This window comes from Pezoporus flaviventris, unplaced genomic scaffold (assembly GCF_033815535.1).
Source record: "Pezoporus flaviventris isolate CSIRO_AGI_PZ_B2104156 unplaced genomic scaffold, CSIRO_AGI_Pfla_v1 ptg000031l, whole genome shotgun sequence".
NCBI classification, from domain to species: domain Eukaryota; kingdom Metazoa; phylum Chordata; class Aves; order Psittaciformes; family Psittacidae; genus Pezoporus; species Pezoporus flaviventris.
Genome location: NW_026892579.1, coordinates 21,618,593 through 21,637,673, shown reverse-complemented (window position 1 = coordinate 21,637,673; position 19,081 = coordinate 21,618,593). Strand labels below are relative to the sequence as shown.

Here is a 19,081-nt window from a genome sequence, read left to right as displayed (position 1 = left end):
TCAGGTGGACTGCCAACCATGATGTTTTAAGTGTTGAAAACTACTACACAATCTAGTGCAAGACATTGAAGCATGGAACAGCTGTACTGAAAAACAAGCAACTCCTTCCTCTTTTCTCTCTCCTGTTTTCTTATTTGCAACAATTCAGGTTTTAAGCAAGTAGATGGCCAATTCCAGATTAAACAGTAGGGTAGTTAACTTCTAAGGGAATGCAGTTGCTGCAAGTTCCCTGACTAAGCATACACAATAACATTAAAGATAAATTTGTAATGGTAAGAATTCAGAGATTTTGCAAAAACGTTAAAAAAAAAACAACCCAAACACAAAACAGGGAAGCTCCATCTTTTCCATGGCTCCAAACCTCCTTTCTGATAGTTCCAGAAAATTCACAAATCATGCACAATAATGTAATTTACGTTTTCCAGCTCTCAGCCACAACACCCGTCTCCCAGTAATCTACCTCTGTTTATCCGACTCGTACTACTGGTTCCTGCTTCCCCAGAGCGCCTCTGGTCCTGCTCTTGCTGAAGTCTTTGAATCATGCTATCCAACGGACTAACTTCTTGATTTGATTGTTGACTAAGAACTTGATTCAATCCTGTGAAGTAAAATATACAAGAAAACAACATACAAATGTTGAAGGACCGAATGCATGTACACATGTGTAAATATGGGCTAAATGCATATTTTTGTAATAGCCAGTTTCTAAACAGTACAACCTTTTTCTCAATATATTGAGAAAATTGTATTTTCTGAAGGAGGGTCAGGATGATCACATGGCACTCCTAATAAATGCCTAAATTTGATCAAGAGCAAACAAGTCACAGAAGTTGAATACAGCTGTTGTTTCTCAGTTAACTTAAATTGTTCTAATTCATGCTTTATAATGCATTTTGGGCAGGCTAAACACTTCAGTATAAGCTTCAATAAAATAAGTACTTCAAGAACTGAGTTAGAGAAGAATTATCTATAATGCAGAACACCAAACAGTAAAAATGTCTGACTGAGCTCCACATGGGCATAATGACCGCACAGACTAAATAATGCTAATAATCTTTGGTGTATAAAACAGCCATGAAACCTCCTTTTGGGAAGGTCTCAAATAAAAGACCTAAAAGACCGAAAAGAAATAGTTCTCACAGAAGCGATTACAAGGTGATAATGCAGTATCTGCGCAGGAAGCAAAATAAACAGCATCTAAGCATAAAACACACAAAACTTCTTTTCATACAATGGTCACAAAAAAAATTAAGACTTATGGAGAAATAGGCAAGGGCTACTGTACTCATTCGAAAAGGATGTCAGATACCTCCACACAGAATAGTCAGATGGTGGATTGGTGGGAAGCTCTGGTCAAGAAAAGTAGAACTTGCAAAATTTTGTACTGAAGAATGACAATGTTCAAAGAAACAAGCTACAGAAATTAGTTTCCCAGTATAATTCTGAAGAGATATTATCAACTGCACTTTGCAAGATCAAAGACAAGATACTGCAGTAATTGTGCTATGAAATGAAGAACTTTGATTATGTGGCTAGACAGAAGCAGCTCTCTCTTAACAGATGATGGTATGCAGAAAGAACGTAAATATTTAAGACAGTGCTCTCAGGGTTTCAAGGTTACTGTAGTTGAAGTCAACTTCCCTAAAGCAGCAGAAGCTTGGAATCATGGAATGAGCTCTGGTATAACCACAACTGGATGTTTTCTGACTCATGTAGTAAGACAGTTTTATTTGGTGATCTCATAATCCAATATACTGCCTGCTGAAAACAATGGGAAAAAAAACCTAGCAACCCAAGAATGTTCTTAAATAAGGAACAGCTACCTAAACAAAATGAGTGCTTCTTTATGCATATAGCTTGCAGGATTTTGCCTTCATAAGTTACAGCAAATTTTTTGAGGTTTTTTAAAGAAATAATGAAGACACTGGTATATATTTGATTTGTCAAAGGAGCTTCATGTATATCTAAACAGTACATCAAGCATCACTACCTAAATTCCCCCAGTTTTATAAGCCCCTACAGAAAACTTGACACAAAATAAATTATCAGTGCTCTGAGGGAGATCCGTCAATTCATACAATAAAGTTTCAGAAAGAAACCAAGTTTCCTTAGTGGAAGGTAACATATGAAATACATGCACACACTTCAGCTCTGCTAAGACTGCATATATTGTTGCTAAACTGTGAAGAGGTAGACAAATGTCTTCTGTCTCTCCATCATCTCTCCGGCTTTGTGTCAGCTTAGTTGATTGCTTCCTGATATTAAACAAAATGGTATGGATACCATCTTGATATAGGCATTCATGTGTCATATGCAGCTACACCATTAGATTTAATATTGCTGGGTCTGCATACAGAGTCTGACTTGTTTCAAGATATTATATTGAAGAATGTGCCCAGAACATTTTAAAATTTGGAGAGTTTCAGAACGTCATGGATTGACACTCTAATTTTAACAACAAAGTTTAAATCATATCCCTCCTTGGAAATTGAATTTAGCTTCAAAGCCACTAGCTAAAAAGTTAAATAAAACACAGCATACATTCAGCCACAAGGGCCTTTTCCTTCTTACAGTTGCTTGTCCGGTAACATTTCTTCCTATAATTTTGGAGGAAATACGGAAATGCTCCTTAAAGATTATTACTCAAGTATTCAGTGGCTTATAATTCTCAGATCTACAAATGAGGATAAAGAGATCTTTTGTTAACAACACTATCAGTTAACCTTCCCAGAATGTGTGACACAACACAGGATTAAATGTGGTGTACATATAAGCCACTATTTGCAGACACAGTCAGTTTTCCCTATATTTTCAAGAATATCCAAATACTTCACAATGTTTATCTTGAAAACATTTAAAGCTACTTTCACCAGTCACTGCTCATTCACGCTAATATCAAACTAGTGACACGTAACAAGTAGGCATCATTTTTACAGCCCCACCCATGTGGGCCACATTTGGCAGTTTCCAAACAGCCACCTACTGGCTCAGAATAGGCACGTTCCTCCCACACTGTGTGCATGGAGAATACAACTTTTCAGGAACTTCCTAGATTCCGTACCCTTATCAAGTCTTCAGAGTTCTCTAACCAAACCATTAAAGCTTAAGTTGAATGACTGCCTTCATCTGAAGGGGAAGGGGATTTTGCATGTTTAAGGTGTCGTCTTCATTTTTCTCTTCTTGTACGTGTTACCTACTCCAACTGATTTGTGGCAGAACAGTCTATTTCCCAGCTTTTCAAAAGCAGGAAATCTTACCCCAAAGAGATCAACTGAAAGCTCACTCAGCATCATACGCTGCTCCAATAATGAAATGAGCTCCAAGCTAACTGGCACTGTAACATCAACTAGTACTGACTTGATCAATGACAATACTGTAATTGTCACAAGCAATCAGTGCCATGGACACTGTAATTCTTCAACAATACATGAACTACTATGCCCAGAAATTAATAAAAACGATGAAGTGAAAGGGAAAGTGTAGGACACCTAGAGGTAACTACATAGGCTACTGTGTAGTGAAGTGAAAGTTTCCATACCTGAAGATGTCACTCCCATCTGAGGAATAAGCTGTTCCTCCCTGCAGTTCTCACGACCAGGAACTAGTCTTTGATACCTTGCAGGATGAGGGTTGCCATCCACATCAACCAAAAATGGGGGAGGCATAAGGTGTGGAGCCTGCTGTGTCTGTTCATCCAGGACAAAGTTGTTGGCATCACGGATAAGGGGCCGATAATCACTATGAAAGAACATCTGATCTGCTATCTGTAAACAAAGTCATTTTGTAATTTTTTAAAAGAACCTATTAAAAAAGTCATACAGAAGATAACTGCCAAAAATATTTTTAACAATGTTACTCATGGTCACTTTTGCAAAAACAAGGTTATAAAATGATCTGTTTATCTTAGTTAAAGGGCAAAATTTAATGACTCCATGATTATTTTTTTTTCCCCAGTACTCCTTTTCTGTATTATAGTGCAAGGAGAATAATCCACATGTTTGAGGGTGGGGAGCATTTAAAGAACAGGGGAACGGGGCAACATTTAACTGCTGGAAGACACTTGACTGACCACAGCATGGACATATTAGTTTACAAATTTTCTTTTATATTTTGAATATATATTCTGATAAAAGAACTGTGTCACAGACTTAGGAGCTATGGTGTAGAAGAGGAGGAAAATATTATCACATCATATCATTGCCAAATACTTCAACTGGCAGCCAAACATACATCCTATTTTAATGCTAGATATGTGAAATAGTTCCAGTAGATAAAACAAGGCTGATCTAAATTTGAATTCTTCAGGCTCAAAGCCTTCTTTATTTCAGTCCACCTGTTCACGATTTATTCTAGATGCCTTTCCACAGACACTCAAGACTGAGGAACTCTATTGTCCAAAGAGCATGTAAAAAAGCTTATGCTGCATCCCTTGCTGGCACATCATCTCAATATAGTGCAGTCAGAAAGATACTGAACAGCAAGGAGAAAAGAGAACAGAAGACAAGCTGACACACATCCCAACACTACCTACTGGCAAGCAAACCCCTTGGCAGCTAATACACTCAGTTTAACTATGAAAAAGTAAAAATAAAATCATAATATCACCATCCACACAAATTAGATTGTGCAGTATAAAAATGATTAAATAATTGACTTAAGGCATGGAGATCTCCAGAAAGTATTGCCTTAGGTGAGGTATCTGAACATATACAGAGGAATGCGTAAGCTGTCATAGAACATACTCTTGATTTCTGAAAAGAATGCTCCATAATGACCAATCCATAACATAGTTTTTGGTTACTTGCTAAGTAGAAATCAGTAAGGCAGAGGTTACAGCATCTGTGCAGAGGTCTGGTCTCTCAATGACAAAGGTCTCCCATTCTTGATGTGAGACAACCAGGAATGAAAGACAGCCATAAACTTATGTCAGTTACAACATCAGCAAATGCCTACGCGCATCCACAGGAGATGAGCAAGAAAAATTTAAAAAATTACAGGAATCACAGAATATGGATCCCATAGAAATTCAAGAAAGTAGTAACTGGAAGAAACTGGAAAGATGCATGGCAAGATGCAATAGCAGAGGAGTTATTTCATGGATTCCAAAAGCAAGGATATGAACAAAGTAAGTATGGACAAGGTGACATCTCACTGCAGTTAAGAAGTCCTGACTGGATGAAGTCTTGCTGCCAGATTCTCTGTAACTTAGAGGCCGAACATACACGTACTTTCATGTGCCTGACTGACAGAATCAAGGTCTGCCTAATAACTTTATTTTTTTCAGCTCAAATACCTCAATATGATAAAAATACAGGTCTTCTAGCACAGCTTAAATTTTTCCCCAGAATAATAATAGTACAGTATCCAGTACTTTCACCTAGCGTAAGCAGTCCTGTTAAATACTTCCCACACTGAGAGATTCCAATGGCATCAAACAGACTGTGAGTCCTAATGTGCTGTGATTTGGCTGTACAGTGTTGTTTGCATCCCAGGTTTCATAAGAAAAGGGAAGATCTGAAATTTCTTCCTTAGATTCAGTGACCTCTACCAGAATAGACTCTGGATGGAAGATCATGAGGACTTCTTCGCAATCACCCTTCTTTGCTTTGGTCTCTGCAATGCAATGAGATGTGGTAAACAACGATTTTCTACTCCAAAAGATAATGGCATTTCATGAAGAATCCAGGTGCAGACCAACTCTTAGGCAGAATATTGGAATGTCCCTCCTGGAAACCCAGAGCAACAACTGCCCTCAGGCTACTCTAAGTCCTGAGAAAAATCAGAATTAGACATTTAAGTGAATCTTAAATGGCTATGTTCAACAGACAACCAGATGACATATTAAATGATAATTTGCAGGGCCAACCTCCATGATGGACCCACGAAGAGTATCAGAAGTCTGGAACACCACAGTGCTCAAGGCCAGGTTGGATGAGGCTTTGAGCAACCTGGTTTAGTGGAAGGTGTCCCTGCCCATAGCAGGGGGGGTCAGCTCCAGAGACCTAGAATTTTAAGGTCCTTTCCACTAAAAAATATTCTTTGATTCTATGTTACCAACAATCATACATATTTCTTGATAACACTATTAAGAGATCAAATTCATAACAATAAGAAGACGCTACAACACCATTAGCATATATGACTTCACAAACCCACTTTGTTTCAGAGCAGAAGCTTTCCACAAGGTCTGAGCTCTACAAAAGAGACTCTCCTCCAGTAACTGCACTACACATTCACAATGCTCTGTTTTTCCCAATTGGAAGACCTATGCAAATGCAAAGAGACTTTCCCCATTACTGCATCAATCCACCACACAGGTCTTCTGACAAAGAACTGTGGTTTGGGTAGTCTAAACAAAAAAAAAGCCATAGAAAGCTCAGAGACCTAGTCCAAGCTAAGATTTGAAATCAACAGAATGGTACCTTATGGTTTAGAATCATTAGGCATTCCTGGACAAGTTTCCACCCAAGCGAGAACTTCTGAAGTGTACATGCCCTGTTGAAAGTGAGCTCATCTCATCTCTGATGATCTTCGCACACTCAGAAATTCAGCTGAGATTGGCTCAAGGTTTCTTTAACTGGGTCAAATAACAAAGGAGCCCCAAACAAGCAGCAAATGTATATTTTCTTTCCATCACTAAAAATTACTCCACTAAACAGTATTATCATCAAGAGAACATCCCATCATCTTCATTGTGGCCAAGATCACATGCAGGACAAAAAACCAAAACCAGAACAGCAGTTCCAGTGAACTAGAAAACATGGGTACTATCTGAACATCACAAGAAAAAACAAACACATGGAAAACCAGGAGCTTGCTCTCTCAGCAGAGATAACATTATCTTAGCTATAATTACTGTCCTGAGTATAACTGCACAAATGCACAGGTTAGCGCACTCTTTTCTTCTATAAGACTCATTACCCAAGATGGATGGAAAACACTTTAAAATAAAAAAGCCTGCAGGTCTGATCAAGAACATCTGATCTCCAGCACCTACCTATCTGTAGTTATATTTCTGCATAAATCAGGTCAATCAAAATTAAAGAGGGGAGGGACGCAGACAAGAAGGAGACCAGAAACTTCCAAGCTGAGTTTTCTGATTGTTGAAGACTAAGATTAAAGAGGTAACAAATGTAAGTCCTGTTTGCTTCCATTTCTTCTATGGTCAAGCATGACAAGATTATCACCAGCAAAATAACAGCTGGAGAAGATAATTTTAGATCCAATCCAATAAGTGAAAAATTTTAAACCATCTTTTTCTCAGAGGCTGCAGCAAAAGCACCAAGAGAACAAAGGTCTGCAGAATTCAAGAAGTGAAAAGCAACTCTTTTCATTCTTCAAACAGATCTAATCCCTCACAAGATAAATTCTTAAATGGGAGTCTAAAGGCAACTCCAGCAAAGACAAAAAGGCTCTCAGTTCCAAGTTCATGTCCAACATTTCTGAGAATCAGAGGACTATATGCTTCCGAAATGACTGGACAGAAAAAATATACCTGGAATGACCCATGGATATGGTGAGAAAAAGGTTTCTACTACAAGGGGCTTTAAAGTTTGGAACTCTTAAAGAGAAAGAGTTTGAAAATGATCTGATAATCCTAGTTTTCCTTGCTGTGGTGTCTCTCTGCTCATTTGCTTTCTTTGGAATGGAAAGGGAAATGCACAGCTAGCAATAGGTGAGGAACAACCATAGCAGCCAAGTACCAAGTGCTTTGAATCATAGTTGACAGCCAAAGAGAAAAAAAAAAATCCCCAATATGCAAACGCTGCTGTAACTATCATCAAATTGAGAGCTGGAAGACTACAGAAAGAAATGCAGTGGCTTACAAGACAAAGATTAAAATTCCTTTTGCTATTCCTCCTTCAGGCCTCTCTGTGCTACTCTTTGCCAAAAAGCTTTCAAGGCCAGCATACATCCAAAGATCCAAAGCAGAAGGGAGATCCAGAAGCCAGTGCTTCACAACCAACCTTCAAGTACCAGCTACCAGAAGCAGAGATGAAAATCCTGGAGCAGACATGCTTGTTTAAGTCTTAGAAAGAGGGAGAAGAGATCCACCTCACCTTTTCCCTGGATGGTAAAAGAACAACTAGGACTGCATGGGCACTCCAGATTAGGTAACCTATATGGTTCATAGGGCACGTGCATTCACAGAGGAAAAAAACCACCACGCATCTTTACAGTCATAAGGGTCTGTGGCAAGACACCCACACTTAGAATACACAATGTAGACATTAGAATAAAGACGTAGTATTTTAATCGCACAGTAACAGTGAAACATTGCAGTGTAAGCACCGAGGTATCCACGACACAACTTCATTAGCAGACATACATCACATAGTGTATTTACTGTAAAAAACTGTATCACAGGCTATGCGATATTTAAATACATATAGCAGGAATTAATTCTATTATCTGTCCCCCTTTCTCACCCTCCCCCAATCCCCGCTCCCATTTTTGTCTTAGTAACCAAAAAAATATTTAAAGCAAAATATTTAACCATTATCAACTTCACTTCGGTTCATTCATTGATCCATGTGGATCTATTAGCAGACACTTGTAGCCTCGTCACTTAAGAGAGCAGACAGAAAGTGACTGGTTTATTTTAACTTTTAACTTCCCATGTAAACAGTAGCTTAATAGCATATTTCCAGAGTTTAAAAAACAAAGAGAGTGAAAGAAAGCTCAATGTCAACAACAGGAATCTGAAACATGCAGTAATTAATGGCTCAAACCTATGTTATGATACAATGAAGCTCTGGAGGAAAGTCTGCACGAATGCATTCAACACAGACAAACATTTTGATTTTCATCTTGCACTGTACCTTGTCATATTTGCTACTGGAACCAAAGCCAAAAATCAGAAGGTGACCATGAGAATCAGTACATGCAAAATGCTGTCCATCAGGAGAGCACTTGCAGTCAAAGACTGCACCATGTCCTTGTCCTTCAATCTGAAATACATCAACATACAAAATAATTAAGTTACCAGAAAGAAATCATTTTCAATTATGATTCTCAAAACTGTGGTGCTGATGTTGAAATTTATTATAAAATCTGTAAGACAGTATACTGCTAGATGGAAGTTACTTTAAAACATAGTTTGCTTTTTAGCTATTCACTTCTCAGTGAATTTTGTAATAATGCTCATGAAAGATGCCAAATTGATAGTAGTAGAAACTGAGACTTTATCCACAAAGCAGGCACAGTATAGGAAGTGAAAATAAAAGCTTCCCCTTGAATGTCCTGCTAATGAGCCTAACCAGAGAGCTGGGTCCAGTTCAGGGCTTAGTCACTACACCCTTTCAATCCTCTGCCTTCTTGCTAAGCTAGCCCAGTAGCATTGGCTGCTGTGGTGTTTCACAACACCTGCCTGCCAGGAACGCACGGACATAGACAACCCACATTACACAACTTAGCAACTGCCTGCTTCTGTAATTCCTACTCCTAATTTATTGGAGTGGGTGAGGTGTAGATTTGTGTAAAAACTCCACCTTTTAAAGGAGAACTGCAAAGATTTTAAAAAAGGAATTTTTACCTGATACTCATTTTCTGTTTTCCAGTTCCATTAAGCCAGAACAAATGGGTTTTTGTTTTTCCCTGCAACCTGTCAATCAAGCAGAGGTGACCAATCACCACTCTGAATTTTCATGTCTTCAGCACCTCTTCAGAAAGCCCCTTTCTATTCTCCCCAGCAAAGCACTTTCGCATTTTCTTTAAAGAGACACCAAACAAAATTCTTTCCCTAACTATGGCAGGCCTATGCATTGCCAGAAAACACAGCCTGCAGGCAGTAACACTATGCACTTCTGTAGCACCTCCCAGAGGCCATCAGTTTTACTTTAAAAAGGAACCAAGCCTCCAAAAACCTGCAGGGTAGGTAATGTTCTCACTGCCTTACAGGCTGAGAGAAAGGCAAGAAGTCTACATCTTTTGCCCAGGGCCCTAAAACACACCCACACCCCTGCACACCCCCCCCCACCCCAATGGTAGAGGCTGCTGCACCTACTGCCAGTCCTTGCAGGTAGGTGATGATAAAGGTCTTTCTTACTCTAAGTACTTTCCATAAAAGTCAAATCGGTTTCTGGATTAGCAAAAGAGGAACATAAACCAGTGCTAGTTTTATGTTCTATTTTGCCCATTATTCCAGAAGAAATGAAGTATCCTATAGAAAGAGATGAAAAATAAAAACAGAGCTTCAAGTAAGTGACACTAGTATCACAATAGCTTCAAGTAAGTGACACTAACATCACAATAGCTAGGAATGAAGAATTAATTTATACTAAGCAAGATCCAACAACCAAGGCAAACTTACAACTTTGTTTTGCTTTTTGTATGTAGAAAGCTCACAGCATTCAAGGGAGACAGTCTGGGGAAACAGGTGGAAAGGAGAAAGAACTTCAGCCCAAGAATAAGTTTTGCAGATGTATAGTAAAACCTGGAAAAGGAGTACTTTGAAACAGACTTCTGTTCCCTTTCCCTTCCTCCAACAAAGGAAACATCAAAGTATCAAGCTTCTTAACATTCAAGTCCTTCATAAATAGAATTTCAGGGCTCTGCTAGAGCCTAAGATTTTAAGACCTTTTGTTTTACAAGGAAAACAAGGCATACTGTATGAACTATTTGCTAATCACAGTGAGGGGAAAAAAGTCAGAAATAGCAGGAAAAAAAAAAAATCAGACTATTAAGATGATGGGATTCTTAATCCTTCCCAGTAAGAAATGGTTTGGATGGATCAGTTTCAAGAAACCCCTGGAATGTAGAATGTTAGTTGGAAGACATTCCCTTCTTATGTAAAGGAAAAGAATAGCGATCTATTATTAAGTGACTAGTGCAGAGCAAATAGTTTTACCCACATGTGGCCAGAATCTAGTTTAAAAAGTCCTTTTGGAAAGGAAATCAGCAAGACCTTTTAGTACAGCCCCTCAAGTATTATGTACTATTACTTGGAAATAAAGATCCTTAATATTATAAGAAGAAAAACTACTGCTGAGGATAAGCTTCAAAGATATAATTACTATCACAAATTGAAGAGCAAAGCCTGCCAGAGTGTGCTACCCAGTAAAATTTTTAAACTATTTTTAGATTAATAGATCACACTTTACAATGGAATTTCTCCAATAATAAAGCTAACAGAGAGGAATTGGTCATTTGGAACAGAAACTAAATGTTAAGTTGCATAAGGGGGAGCTGTACTAAATCATTGAGTTGTAACTTCAGCAAACTAGATAAAGGACTTGAGCAAGAAGGAAACTTCCTTCCCCTCTCCAGCTCTTTTAAATCAAAGATGCAAGAATTGTAAGAAGACTGTATTCCAAAGAAGGTTGACTGTCTATTCTGACTGGAACCTTCACCTGAATAAAAGGATGGTGAAGGGAAGAGACCACTCATAAGAAAAGAAAAAGCACTGGTCAATTAAGAGCTGTCCCAACATACGGCTGCGAAGAGCGAACATCTTAAGACACTGCTGGCAGCAAAGCAAATAGCAAGGATTCTTTACCTATGAACAGGGAAGGACCAGTGATGCTATACAATGAGGACTAATTTAAGATTACTTTTAGTCTCAACCCCAAGAATTAAGCTATTTGCCTATATTTTCACTAGCGAGGAAGCAGGTGGACACTGATACATCACGAAGGGAGGAAAGCTGATGAAATAAGAGAATGAAAAAGGGAAGCTCCTCTTTCCCTCAAAGTCTTGAAGCGAACTTTTTGTTCTCCCCAAACCAAACTCCTGAAACTAGTACAGGAACTAACATGTCTTAGATCCATAAAAATAATTTCTTAAAAAAATAATCTGTTATGTGAACACAAGTAGTACCACCTACAGAAAGAGAACTAAATAATAAGCCTAATAGTCAAGATTAGAGAGTACCAGATAAACATAGCAGACTTTCTTCAGTAAAGTAATTGATTTCTTTTTTATACCAAGAAAATATAATTCATTCAACCTAGGCAGATTTCACAGACATGATATGGCACTGATAACTTAGTTTTAACGGAAGAGATTGTAATTATTAACAGAAATGCAGAGCAGGCGAACTTGCCAAGGAAAAGATGACAGTTACTGGTTTTGGAAAAGACATACAAAACTAAAGGAAGCTAAACTGATCCGTGAAGTTCTCCAAGCCAGGCCTTTCTGTAGTGACTACAGAAAAAAAATGAGAGCCCACTGATGAAATGAACATTAGGAAACCATCCACTGAGAGCAGATTTAGGACACAGCACAAACGGTATTGACTGAAGCAATTAAAAGCCAACATGACAAAAGGCAATAGGTCATGAACCTAATAACATCATTAGAAATAACTTACTAACACACTGCCAGAAAAAATGAAGGAACACAGTCTACATATAGCAATACCATGCATTTCTACCACACTTGCCAACAGAGACAGCATTATTTAGAAAGTCAGTGAACTAAGCCTCTACTAGCCTGAGGTAGATAATGTTCTCTCCTGTCCTTCACATTAAGGAACTGAGGCAATTAATTGGAAACACAGGGAGATAGGTCACTGTGTATTCGTTGCAATGCATCACATACAATGCAACATCAACAAGAAACCTATAATCCTAAACCAGAAGTATATCCAGAAGAGAAAGCACACGCATGCTAGGCAGACAACGCTCAAGGTAGGTAAATTCTAAGCAGAACAGCTACAGAGAAATGTTTCCACTTGTCACGCTAATGGAAAACTGAAGAGCTGAGCTTCTTCACATGGACACTAAAGAAAGAGGACTATTTTGTGTGCCTATACAGAAAGACCTTTAGCAGAAAGAGAACTACTCAAATGCACAGGAAGAAATGGAAATCAGTTACAAGTAACATTCAACTTGAAACCTGGTATTCCTATGCTAACAATCAGAATGACAGCATGCTAGACCAATTTTCTAGAACTATCAAACCCCTCCAAATTTAACTGTTATTAAAACATGTAACTTCTTTCAGAAGTGATGAAACTATATCATAGCTGCTTGAGTCAACCCAGTCTCCAAGTATTTTGAAGTCGCTTTGAACAATCTCAGATCACAGCATGCTTCCATGATAAGCCAAAAGGTATGTACAGACATTCTGCAAAGTTAGAAGAGGCTGCTGCAACTCTGGAGGACTCAAAAACTCAATTTTTAAGCTAGAAAAAAAAAAGGAAAAAACAAGAAAAAACAGGGTTTCTACACTGCTTCCGCAACAGTAGCAAAGGATCAAAAGTAGGAAGATGTCAAGAATTAGTTAGGAGTAAAATGTTTACTAATAGTATTTCTCTCTTCCTACCACACAAGTCAGTTATCCATTCAGGAACACTGTATTTGTTTTGAAAGATAAATGTATCAACAAAAAGATCTGACAGATCACCCACCCTATGGATGCCTGAAGTTAGAGAGAGGCTATAAAACAAAGTATTTCTGACTTTTATCTTTAAGAGAATTTTACTCTTCGTAAACATCCTGAAAGGTCAGTACTGGCTTCTGCTTGGACTACTAGAGCATCATGCTGGCTTTGCTCTTCAGGATCCACTTTTATGTACCATTCAAAGGTGGAACCTCTTGAGAGTTTTCAGGAACATTTCAGTAGGACTATACACTCACTGATTCATAAATAATGCATCTATAACTTTATTCTAGTCAAAACCTCATCTAAAAATACAATCCCATATAATTCTAGCAAAAATAGCAGTCTCTTCAGACTTTATGAAGGCCACAGCATAAGAAATATGTTTCTTTTTAACATTTTTAATCAACATCTCTGCGTCCATTAGAGATTATTATGCATTATCCATACAAGCAAGATGTATGTCTTTTGGACATTAGTCCAAAAATCTCACCTCATGTGACAAAAAAATCCATGCACAGAGCATTCTGCTGAGCTGTCCTATTTGGAATATAATCTTAGATGTTGACTGGGACTCCAGTTGTTTGGTATGTGACATAATCACAGAACAGTTGAGGATGGAAGCTACTACCAGAGGTCATCTAATCCAGCTTCTCTACTCAAGCAGGGTCACCTAGAACATGTTGCTCAGAACTGTGCTCAGACAGCTCCTGAATATTTCTAGGGAAGGAGACTCCACAACCTCTCTGGGCAACCTATTCCAATGCTCAGTCACCCTCACAGTAAAGAATTCTTCCTCATGTTCCGGAAGAACTTTCTGTGGTTTAGTTTATACCTGTTGCCTCTCATCCTATCACCTGGCACCACAGAGAAGAGTATGACCTAATCCTTTTGACACCCTTCCTTCAAACACTAGCCAGATTCCCTGGATCCTTCGTCCTCTAGGCAGAACAGGCCTAGCTCCCCAGTCTTTCCTCCAGACCTATAATGATTCTAGTAGCCCTTTGGTAGGGTTCCTCCAGGAGTTCTGTATCTTCTTCATACTGGGGAGCCTAGAACTGGACACAGGACTCCAAGTGAGGCCTCACCAGGGTTAAACAGAGAGGAAGGATTACCTCCTACAACCTGCTGGCAATGCTCTTCCTGATGCAGCCCATTTAGCCTAAAACTAATCAAGTAGTTGCCAACAAATATCTAGGTAGGCCATGCAGGTTTACCGATTAATGAAAAGGAAAGAATGTTGTAAGCGACATGATAATGCTTTTAGGGCTTCAGAGTTTATCAGGTTGCACTGACAGTAGAAGTAGCTTCAGACAGTAAAGAACCACACTGCACAGATCAGTGAAAGGTCAGACCTCAGAAAATAGGTCAGGAAAAAAAATTAAGATAGATGAGGAGGCATAGCATAGGAATTGCCTAGAACAAAGTGTTCACTCAAAGCTACAGGACAACCAACCAGCTCTCTGAAGGAGGAGGAGCACACAGAAAAATCCTATTGCAACTTAGTAGCCTCTGCTTGATTGACAATTTGCAGGAAGAAACCCTTTTGACTCATATCAGTTATTGCCATAATACCGACAGTAAATTCTAAGCAAAACAGGGATTAAGCTATATTAAAACATTTTAACGGTCATTAACAGGAGATGCGTGTGTCCAAATTCACAAAAAGTAGGTTATCGTTGCCATTATTAAACATATTGCTACTATCACCTCCATGGGGGTTCCCAATTTTTCTCACTCATCTATATAAAAATCTAAGATGTGGGAAGAGGGCAGAGAGATTGGACAGGGAAACCACCAACACATCTCTACATCCAAATGGTGTGATTCTCCAACCGTAGTGCAGACTCTCCATTAGCTTCAAGTAGGGTCAAAATTACACCCTCTATAACTTCCTCTTTAGAAATCAGGAAAATTCCACAGGCTGCTTGAACTTGAGTTTTTCATGGTTAAGTTTTGTATATGACAATTTCAGCCACTGCTTATGCCAGCAGCTTCAAATAAATCTGTAATATGCACAAAGCTAAGCAAAAGTTTCTATTAAAAATTTTCAAAAGATAAATTAAGTGTCAGAAAGTTGGGGAAAATGTGTAAGCTTGTAAAAGGACCATGCAATGCAATTACCATAAATCCTATGAAAGTAGTTAAGGACCCACTTGGAAAAGAAATGCATGGAACCAGGAACAGTACCAGACAACTTTACATTAACTAGATAGCCAGCCAGCTACAGACTTGGCGCCAAAAGCTTGGATGTAAGCTTCAGCAATCTTGTCCTGATTTCTTAATGTCTATGTAGCCAGAAGTTTTCAGCCTTAACATCAATGTGGGGTTGGTTGGTTTGGGCAGTGTTTTGTTTTGTATAAAACATTTATCTGTATTTGCGCAGAAAAACTGCTATGAAAAGACATACATTAACTGTTGCAACTTCACACAGAGAATGTAAAGCAAAACTAGTATGAATTTATCCACTTGCTACAAGCTTTCTCACTGGATGCGTGACAGTACAGTTTCAATTTCAAAGAGCTTAATGTTATTGCTTTATCATAATACACATCACTACACTTCCCAATTTTCTGCTAGCATTTCTAAGAAGCATACGTGTTTCATCAAGACACCATTTGAAACAGCAGCAGTATTTCAGAGCTATACAAATACAATCATCCTGTAACCAGAAAAGGGTGACCTTACACAGCAGGATAGTATCTGCTTGCTGATTCTATTACTCCGTGTTTTCAAAACAATCAAATGAAATAAACGAATTTCAGAGATCACCTTCAAAACAAGCACATCAAAACCACTTTTTGTTTCCTCAGCCCAAGGGTTCTCAAGAAATAAGCAACCTGAATAAGAAAGCTAAGGACCACAGTCACACTTTTTTTCTTTACTACAACTCAGTCCTAAGAGCTTGAGTCTAAGACAGATCAGGAAACGAAGGACCTAAAAATTTGTTTGTATTAGATCATGTGAAAGCATTATATGCTTCACTGCATAAAAAGTTAGAATGTAGTCTAAGGAAACCTACTGCAGCGAAGTAAATAAAGTTTTATGAGCAGTCCTGCAGCATCACAAGCTCCTTCCAACATGTATTTTCTTTTGCTTAACTTTTCTAGTGGTAACTGTTAGAAATATGGTCATGTTGTAATCGTTTAAAAGTGAAAATCAGATGCTGAAGCCTTGTCTTCTAAATTATAGAGTGAAAGATCTCTTTAGTGAAGCAAAACATTTGTTCTTCAAAACTTCTATCTCAGGAATACCCAGACATAACCACCACAGCTCTTAAAAAATGTCAACTGAGCTTTACTTACATTGCTTCACTTCATGACAGAAGTACAGAAATTAAAAAGGAAATTTAAAATTAACTGATAATGAATTTTAAAGTAACAATATATAGTCCTTTCTCTAAAAAGTTAAGTAATGCTGAGAAAGGTATTATGCATTTGCTTGAAAACTACATAAACAAGCTGTGGTATTTTTTCTCTTTTCAGGTATTTTCCCTTTAATTTGTGGAAAAAAAACACACCACCAAAACAAACACACACGCCCCCCCTCCACTAAAAATCCAAAAGCCAACAACATTAAGTTGGTCATGCTAAGTAGCTCATCTTAAGTCTTGCTAAGAAATCCTGACCAGCTTTCTAAAGTACAGCTGTAAGACGTCCTTCGGTCTCTGAACTCCAAAACCAAAAAGTTTTGTCCCCATTTTTCTTTCAGCTGTCACAAATTTTCTTTAGAAGAAAAAAAAAGAACAGAAAAGGAAATATAACTTTTTTTCTACAGTTAAATCCAGACTTTATCCTAAAATCTCAAGTAATTTGCTTCTATGCTGGAAATTTTACATGAAGTTGGACAAAATCACATATTACTAAACTTTTGTTAAAATAGCAACTGCAAAACAGTAACTTGTTAGAAAATTTACACTTTTCAATTCAGCTGCTTACACTGTACCTGTTTTAATATATGGGTTTTAATACAGATGGAAGAAGCCATGCTCATCACACTACCCAAATCTTTAAATAAGCTATTTAACATATTGTGAAATAAACAAAGTGCGCCTTTACTTGTTTAAAATATGTTCACATTTAAGGTTTATGTTTCATAATCTGTTGCTAATTATTAAGCATACTGGAAACAACACATGCAAGTCATGAGCTTCCTAGTTAAGGATATCTTGCCTATTTACATAAAATTTAAGTTATGCATTCTATATGGAAGTGTGGGACTATTCATCACGAACTTCCAACAGAAAAGGGCCCAGAATGGAAGCAAACAGCCAGGATTCTGGTACAGAGATCTAGATGAAAACATGCCCAGTTAAAAAGAAAAAATCCTGTCTTTTTCTAGGACACCTGAAGACCTGTAAGAAGGCTCATCATACCTTACAGCAACTACAACTATCAAAGACATCATGTCTTTCTAGATCTTAATGAAGAAACATGTTTTAACCTGATCAGAGATTTTCAAAAACAGCCAAGAAATGCAAGTATACCCTGTATCTTCTCCAATACTAATGCAACAGGAAGGTCAGCCTCCCCGTCGGGCCTTGAGATTTTAAAGTTTCCTTGTCTGTCCCCCTACTTTTTCCTGATGGTTCCCATGAAAGCAGGACACAGAGCTTAAGAACAACAAACACCAATTCAAGCAGTTAAGTTACACTGCCTTAAGAAATCATCCACTATTCTCGAAGCACCAGTCTGCTTTCCTGGGCAAGCAACATTTAGAGACACAGAGAACAGTGGTGTTTCTGGGAAAGATTAAAGCTCTTCTTTCGTAAATGTAACAGTTTGTTGTCATTTCAAAGGCAGCTGAGGGTGGGTGAAGGGAAGAAGAGGTTCTGTGAGGAATTTCTATTTATTTTCTCCTCAAAAAGAACCTGAAGGTTGCCTCAAATCGCCACTTTACAAAGCTTGAGCTGTAATGTGTTTCTGAAATATACGCATGGTATTTCTATATGCTCTGATGAAATGTGCTTTAGGCATTCAGAAAATGACTCATCATCAAATTCACAACAGCTGGAGATACACAGTGTGACCTTTAAGTATCAAAGGCTAAGGTGGCTTATCCTTTCAGCAAGTCAGACAACATCGCAAAGGTAGAAGGATTTTGAAGTATTCAGATCTGTGAATTTAACACAAGATCGTAAAAGCATTCTTTTTGTACGGGTATTTTCAATGCATTCTTCAGAATACGACGAAAGGACTAAGGCCACTTTTGCACTGAGTTCAAAGTGGGTTCCAGAACTACCACCCACTTAGAGCATGTTGCAAAGAACACTGTAATACTTGCCAGTGCTCAGAAAGACTGTCTTAGTGGTAAGGTAACGTAACATAAATGAGCTCTTCACAACCACTAGAAGCACACTGAGATTACAGGTAAGCAGAAATCTGACCTTAACCTAAGGCACACAGGCTCCACTGAGGTACATGAATCATGTCAGACATGAGACCTCCTACTACTGGCTACAGCAAAGCCCAGCTTCTCATAGAAGCATCTCTCAAGAAGCCTCAATCCAGTAAAACAGAAGAGCAACACCCAGACATGAAATATGTTTTGTTGCTTATTTTTGTTTGGTTTGTTGGGGTTTTTCCATTTGGTTGTTTTTTTGGGGGGTGAGGTGGGTTGGTTTGTTTTTTTTCAATTTGTTGACTAGAAAAATATTTTTTTTATTTAAAGGCATCAGCATGCCTACTGAATTTCTACTTAACAAAAGGATTTCTGAAAACACCGTAAGGCTCGTCCTTATCAACTAACACACAAAGCT

At 38.2% G+C, this 19,081-nt stretch overlaps 1 protein-coding gene across 3 annotated transcripts in view; it reads right to left on the bottom strand.

The window, feature by feature from the left end:
* PHIP (pleckstrin homology domain interacting protein) overlaps positions 1-19,081 on the bottom strand; it is a 110,314-nt gene that overhangs the window by 42,553 nt on the left and 48,680 nt on the right. For all 3 annotated transcript variants that reach the window (XM_061460431.1, XM_061460429.1, XM_061460430.1), the window contains exons 16-18: positions 8,823-8,951; positions 3,539-3,764; positions 461-598 (exon numbers count right to left, since the gene is read on the bottom strand). In XM_061460431.1, the coding sequence (XP_061316415.1) occupies positions 461-598; positions 3,539-3,764; positions 8,823-8,951 (493 nt within the window). The remainder of the gene's footprint in view (positions 1-460; positions 599-3,538; positions 3,765-8,822; positions 8,952-19,081) is intronic.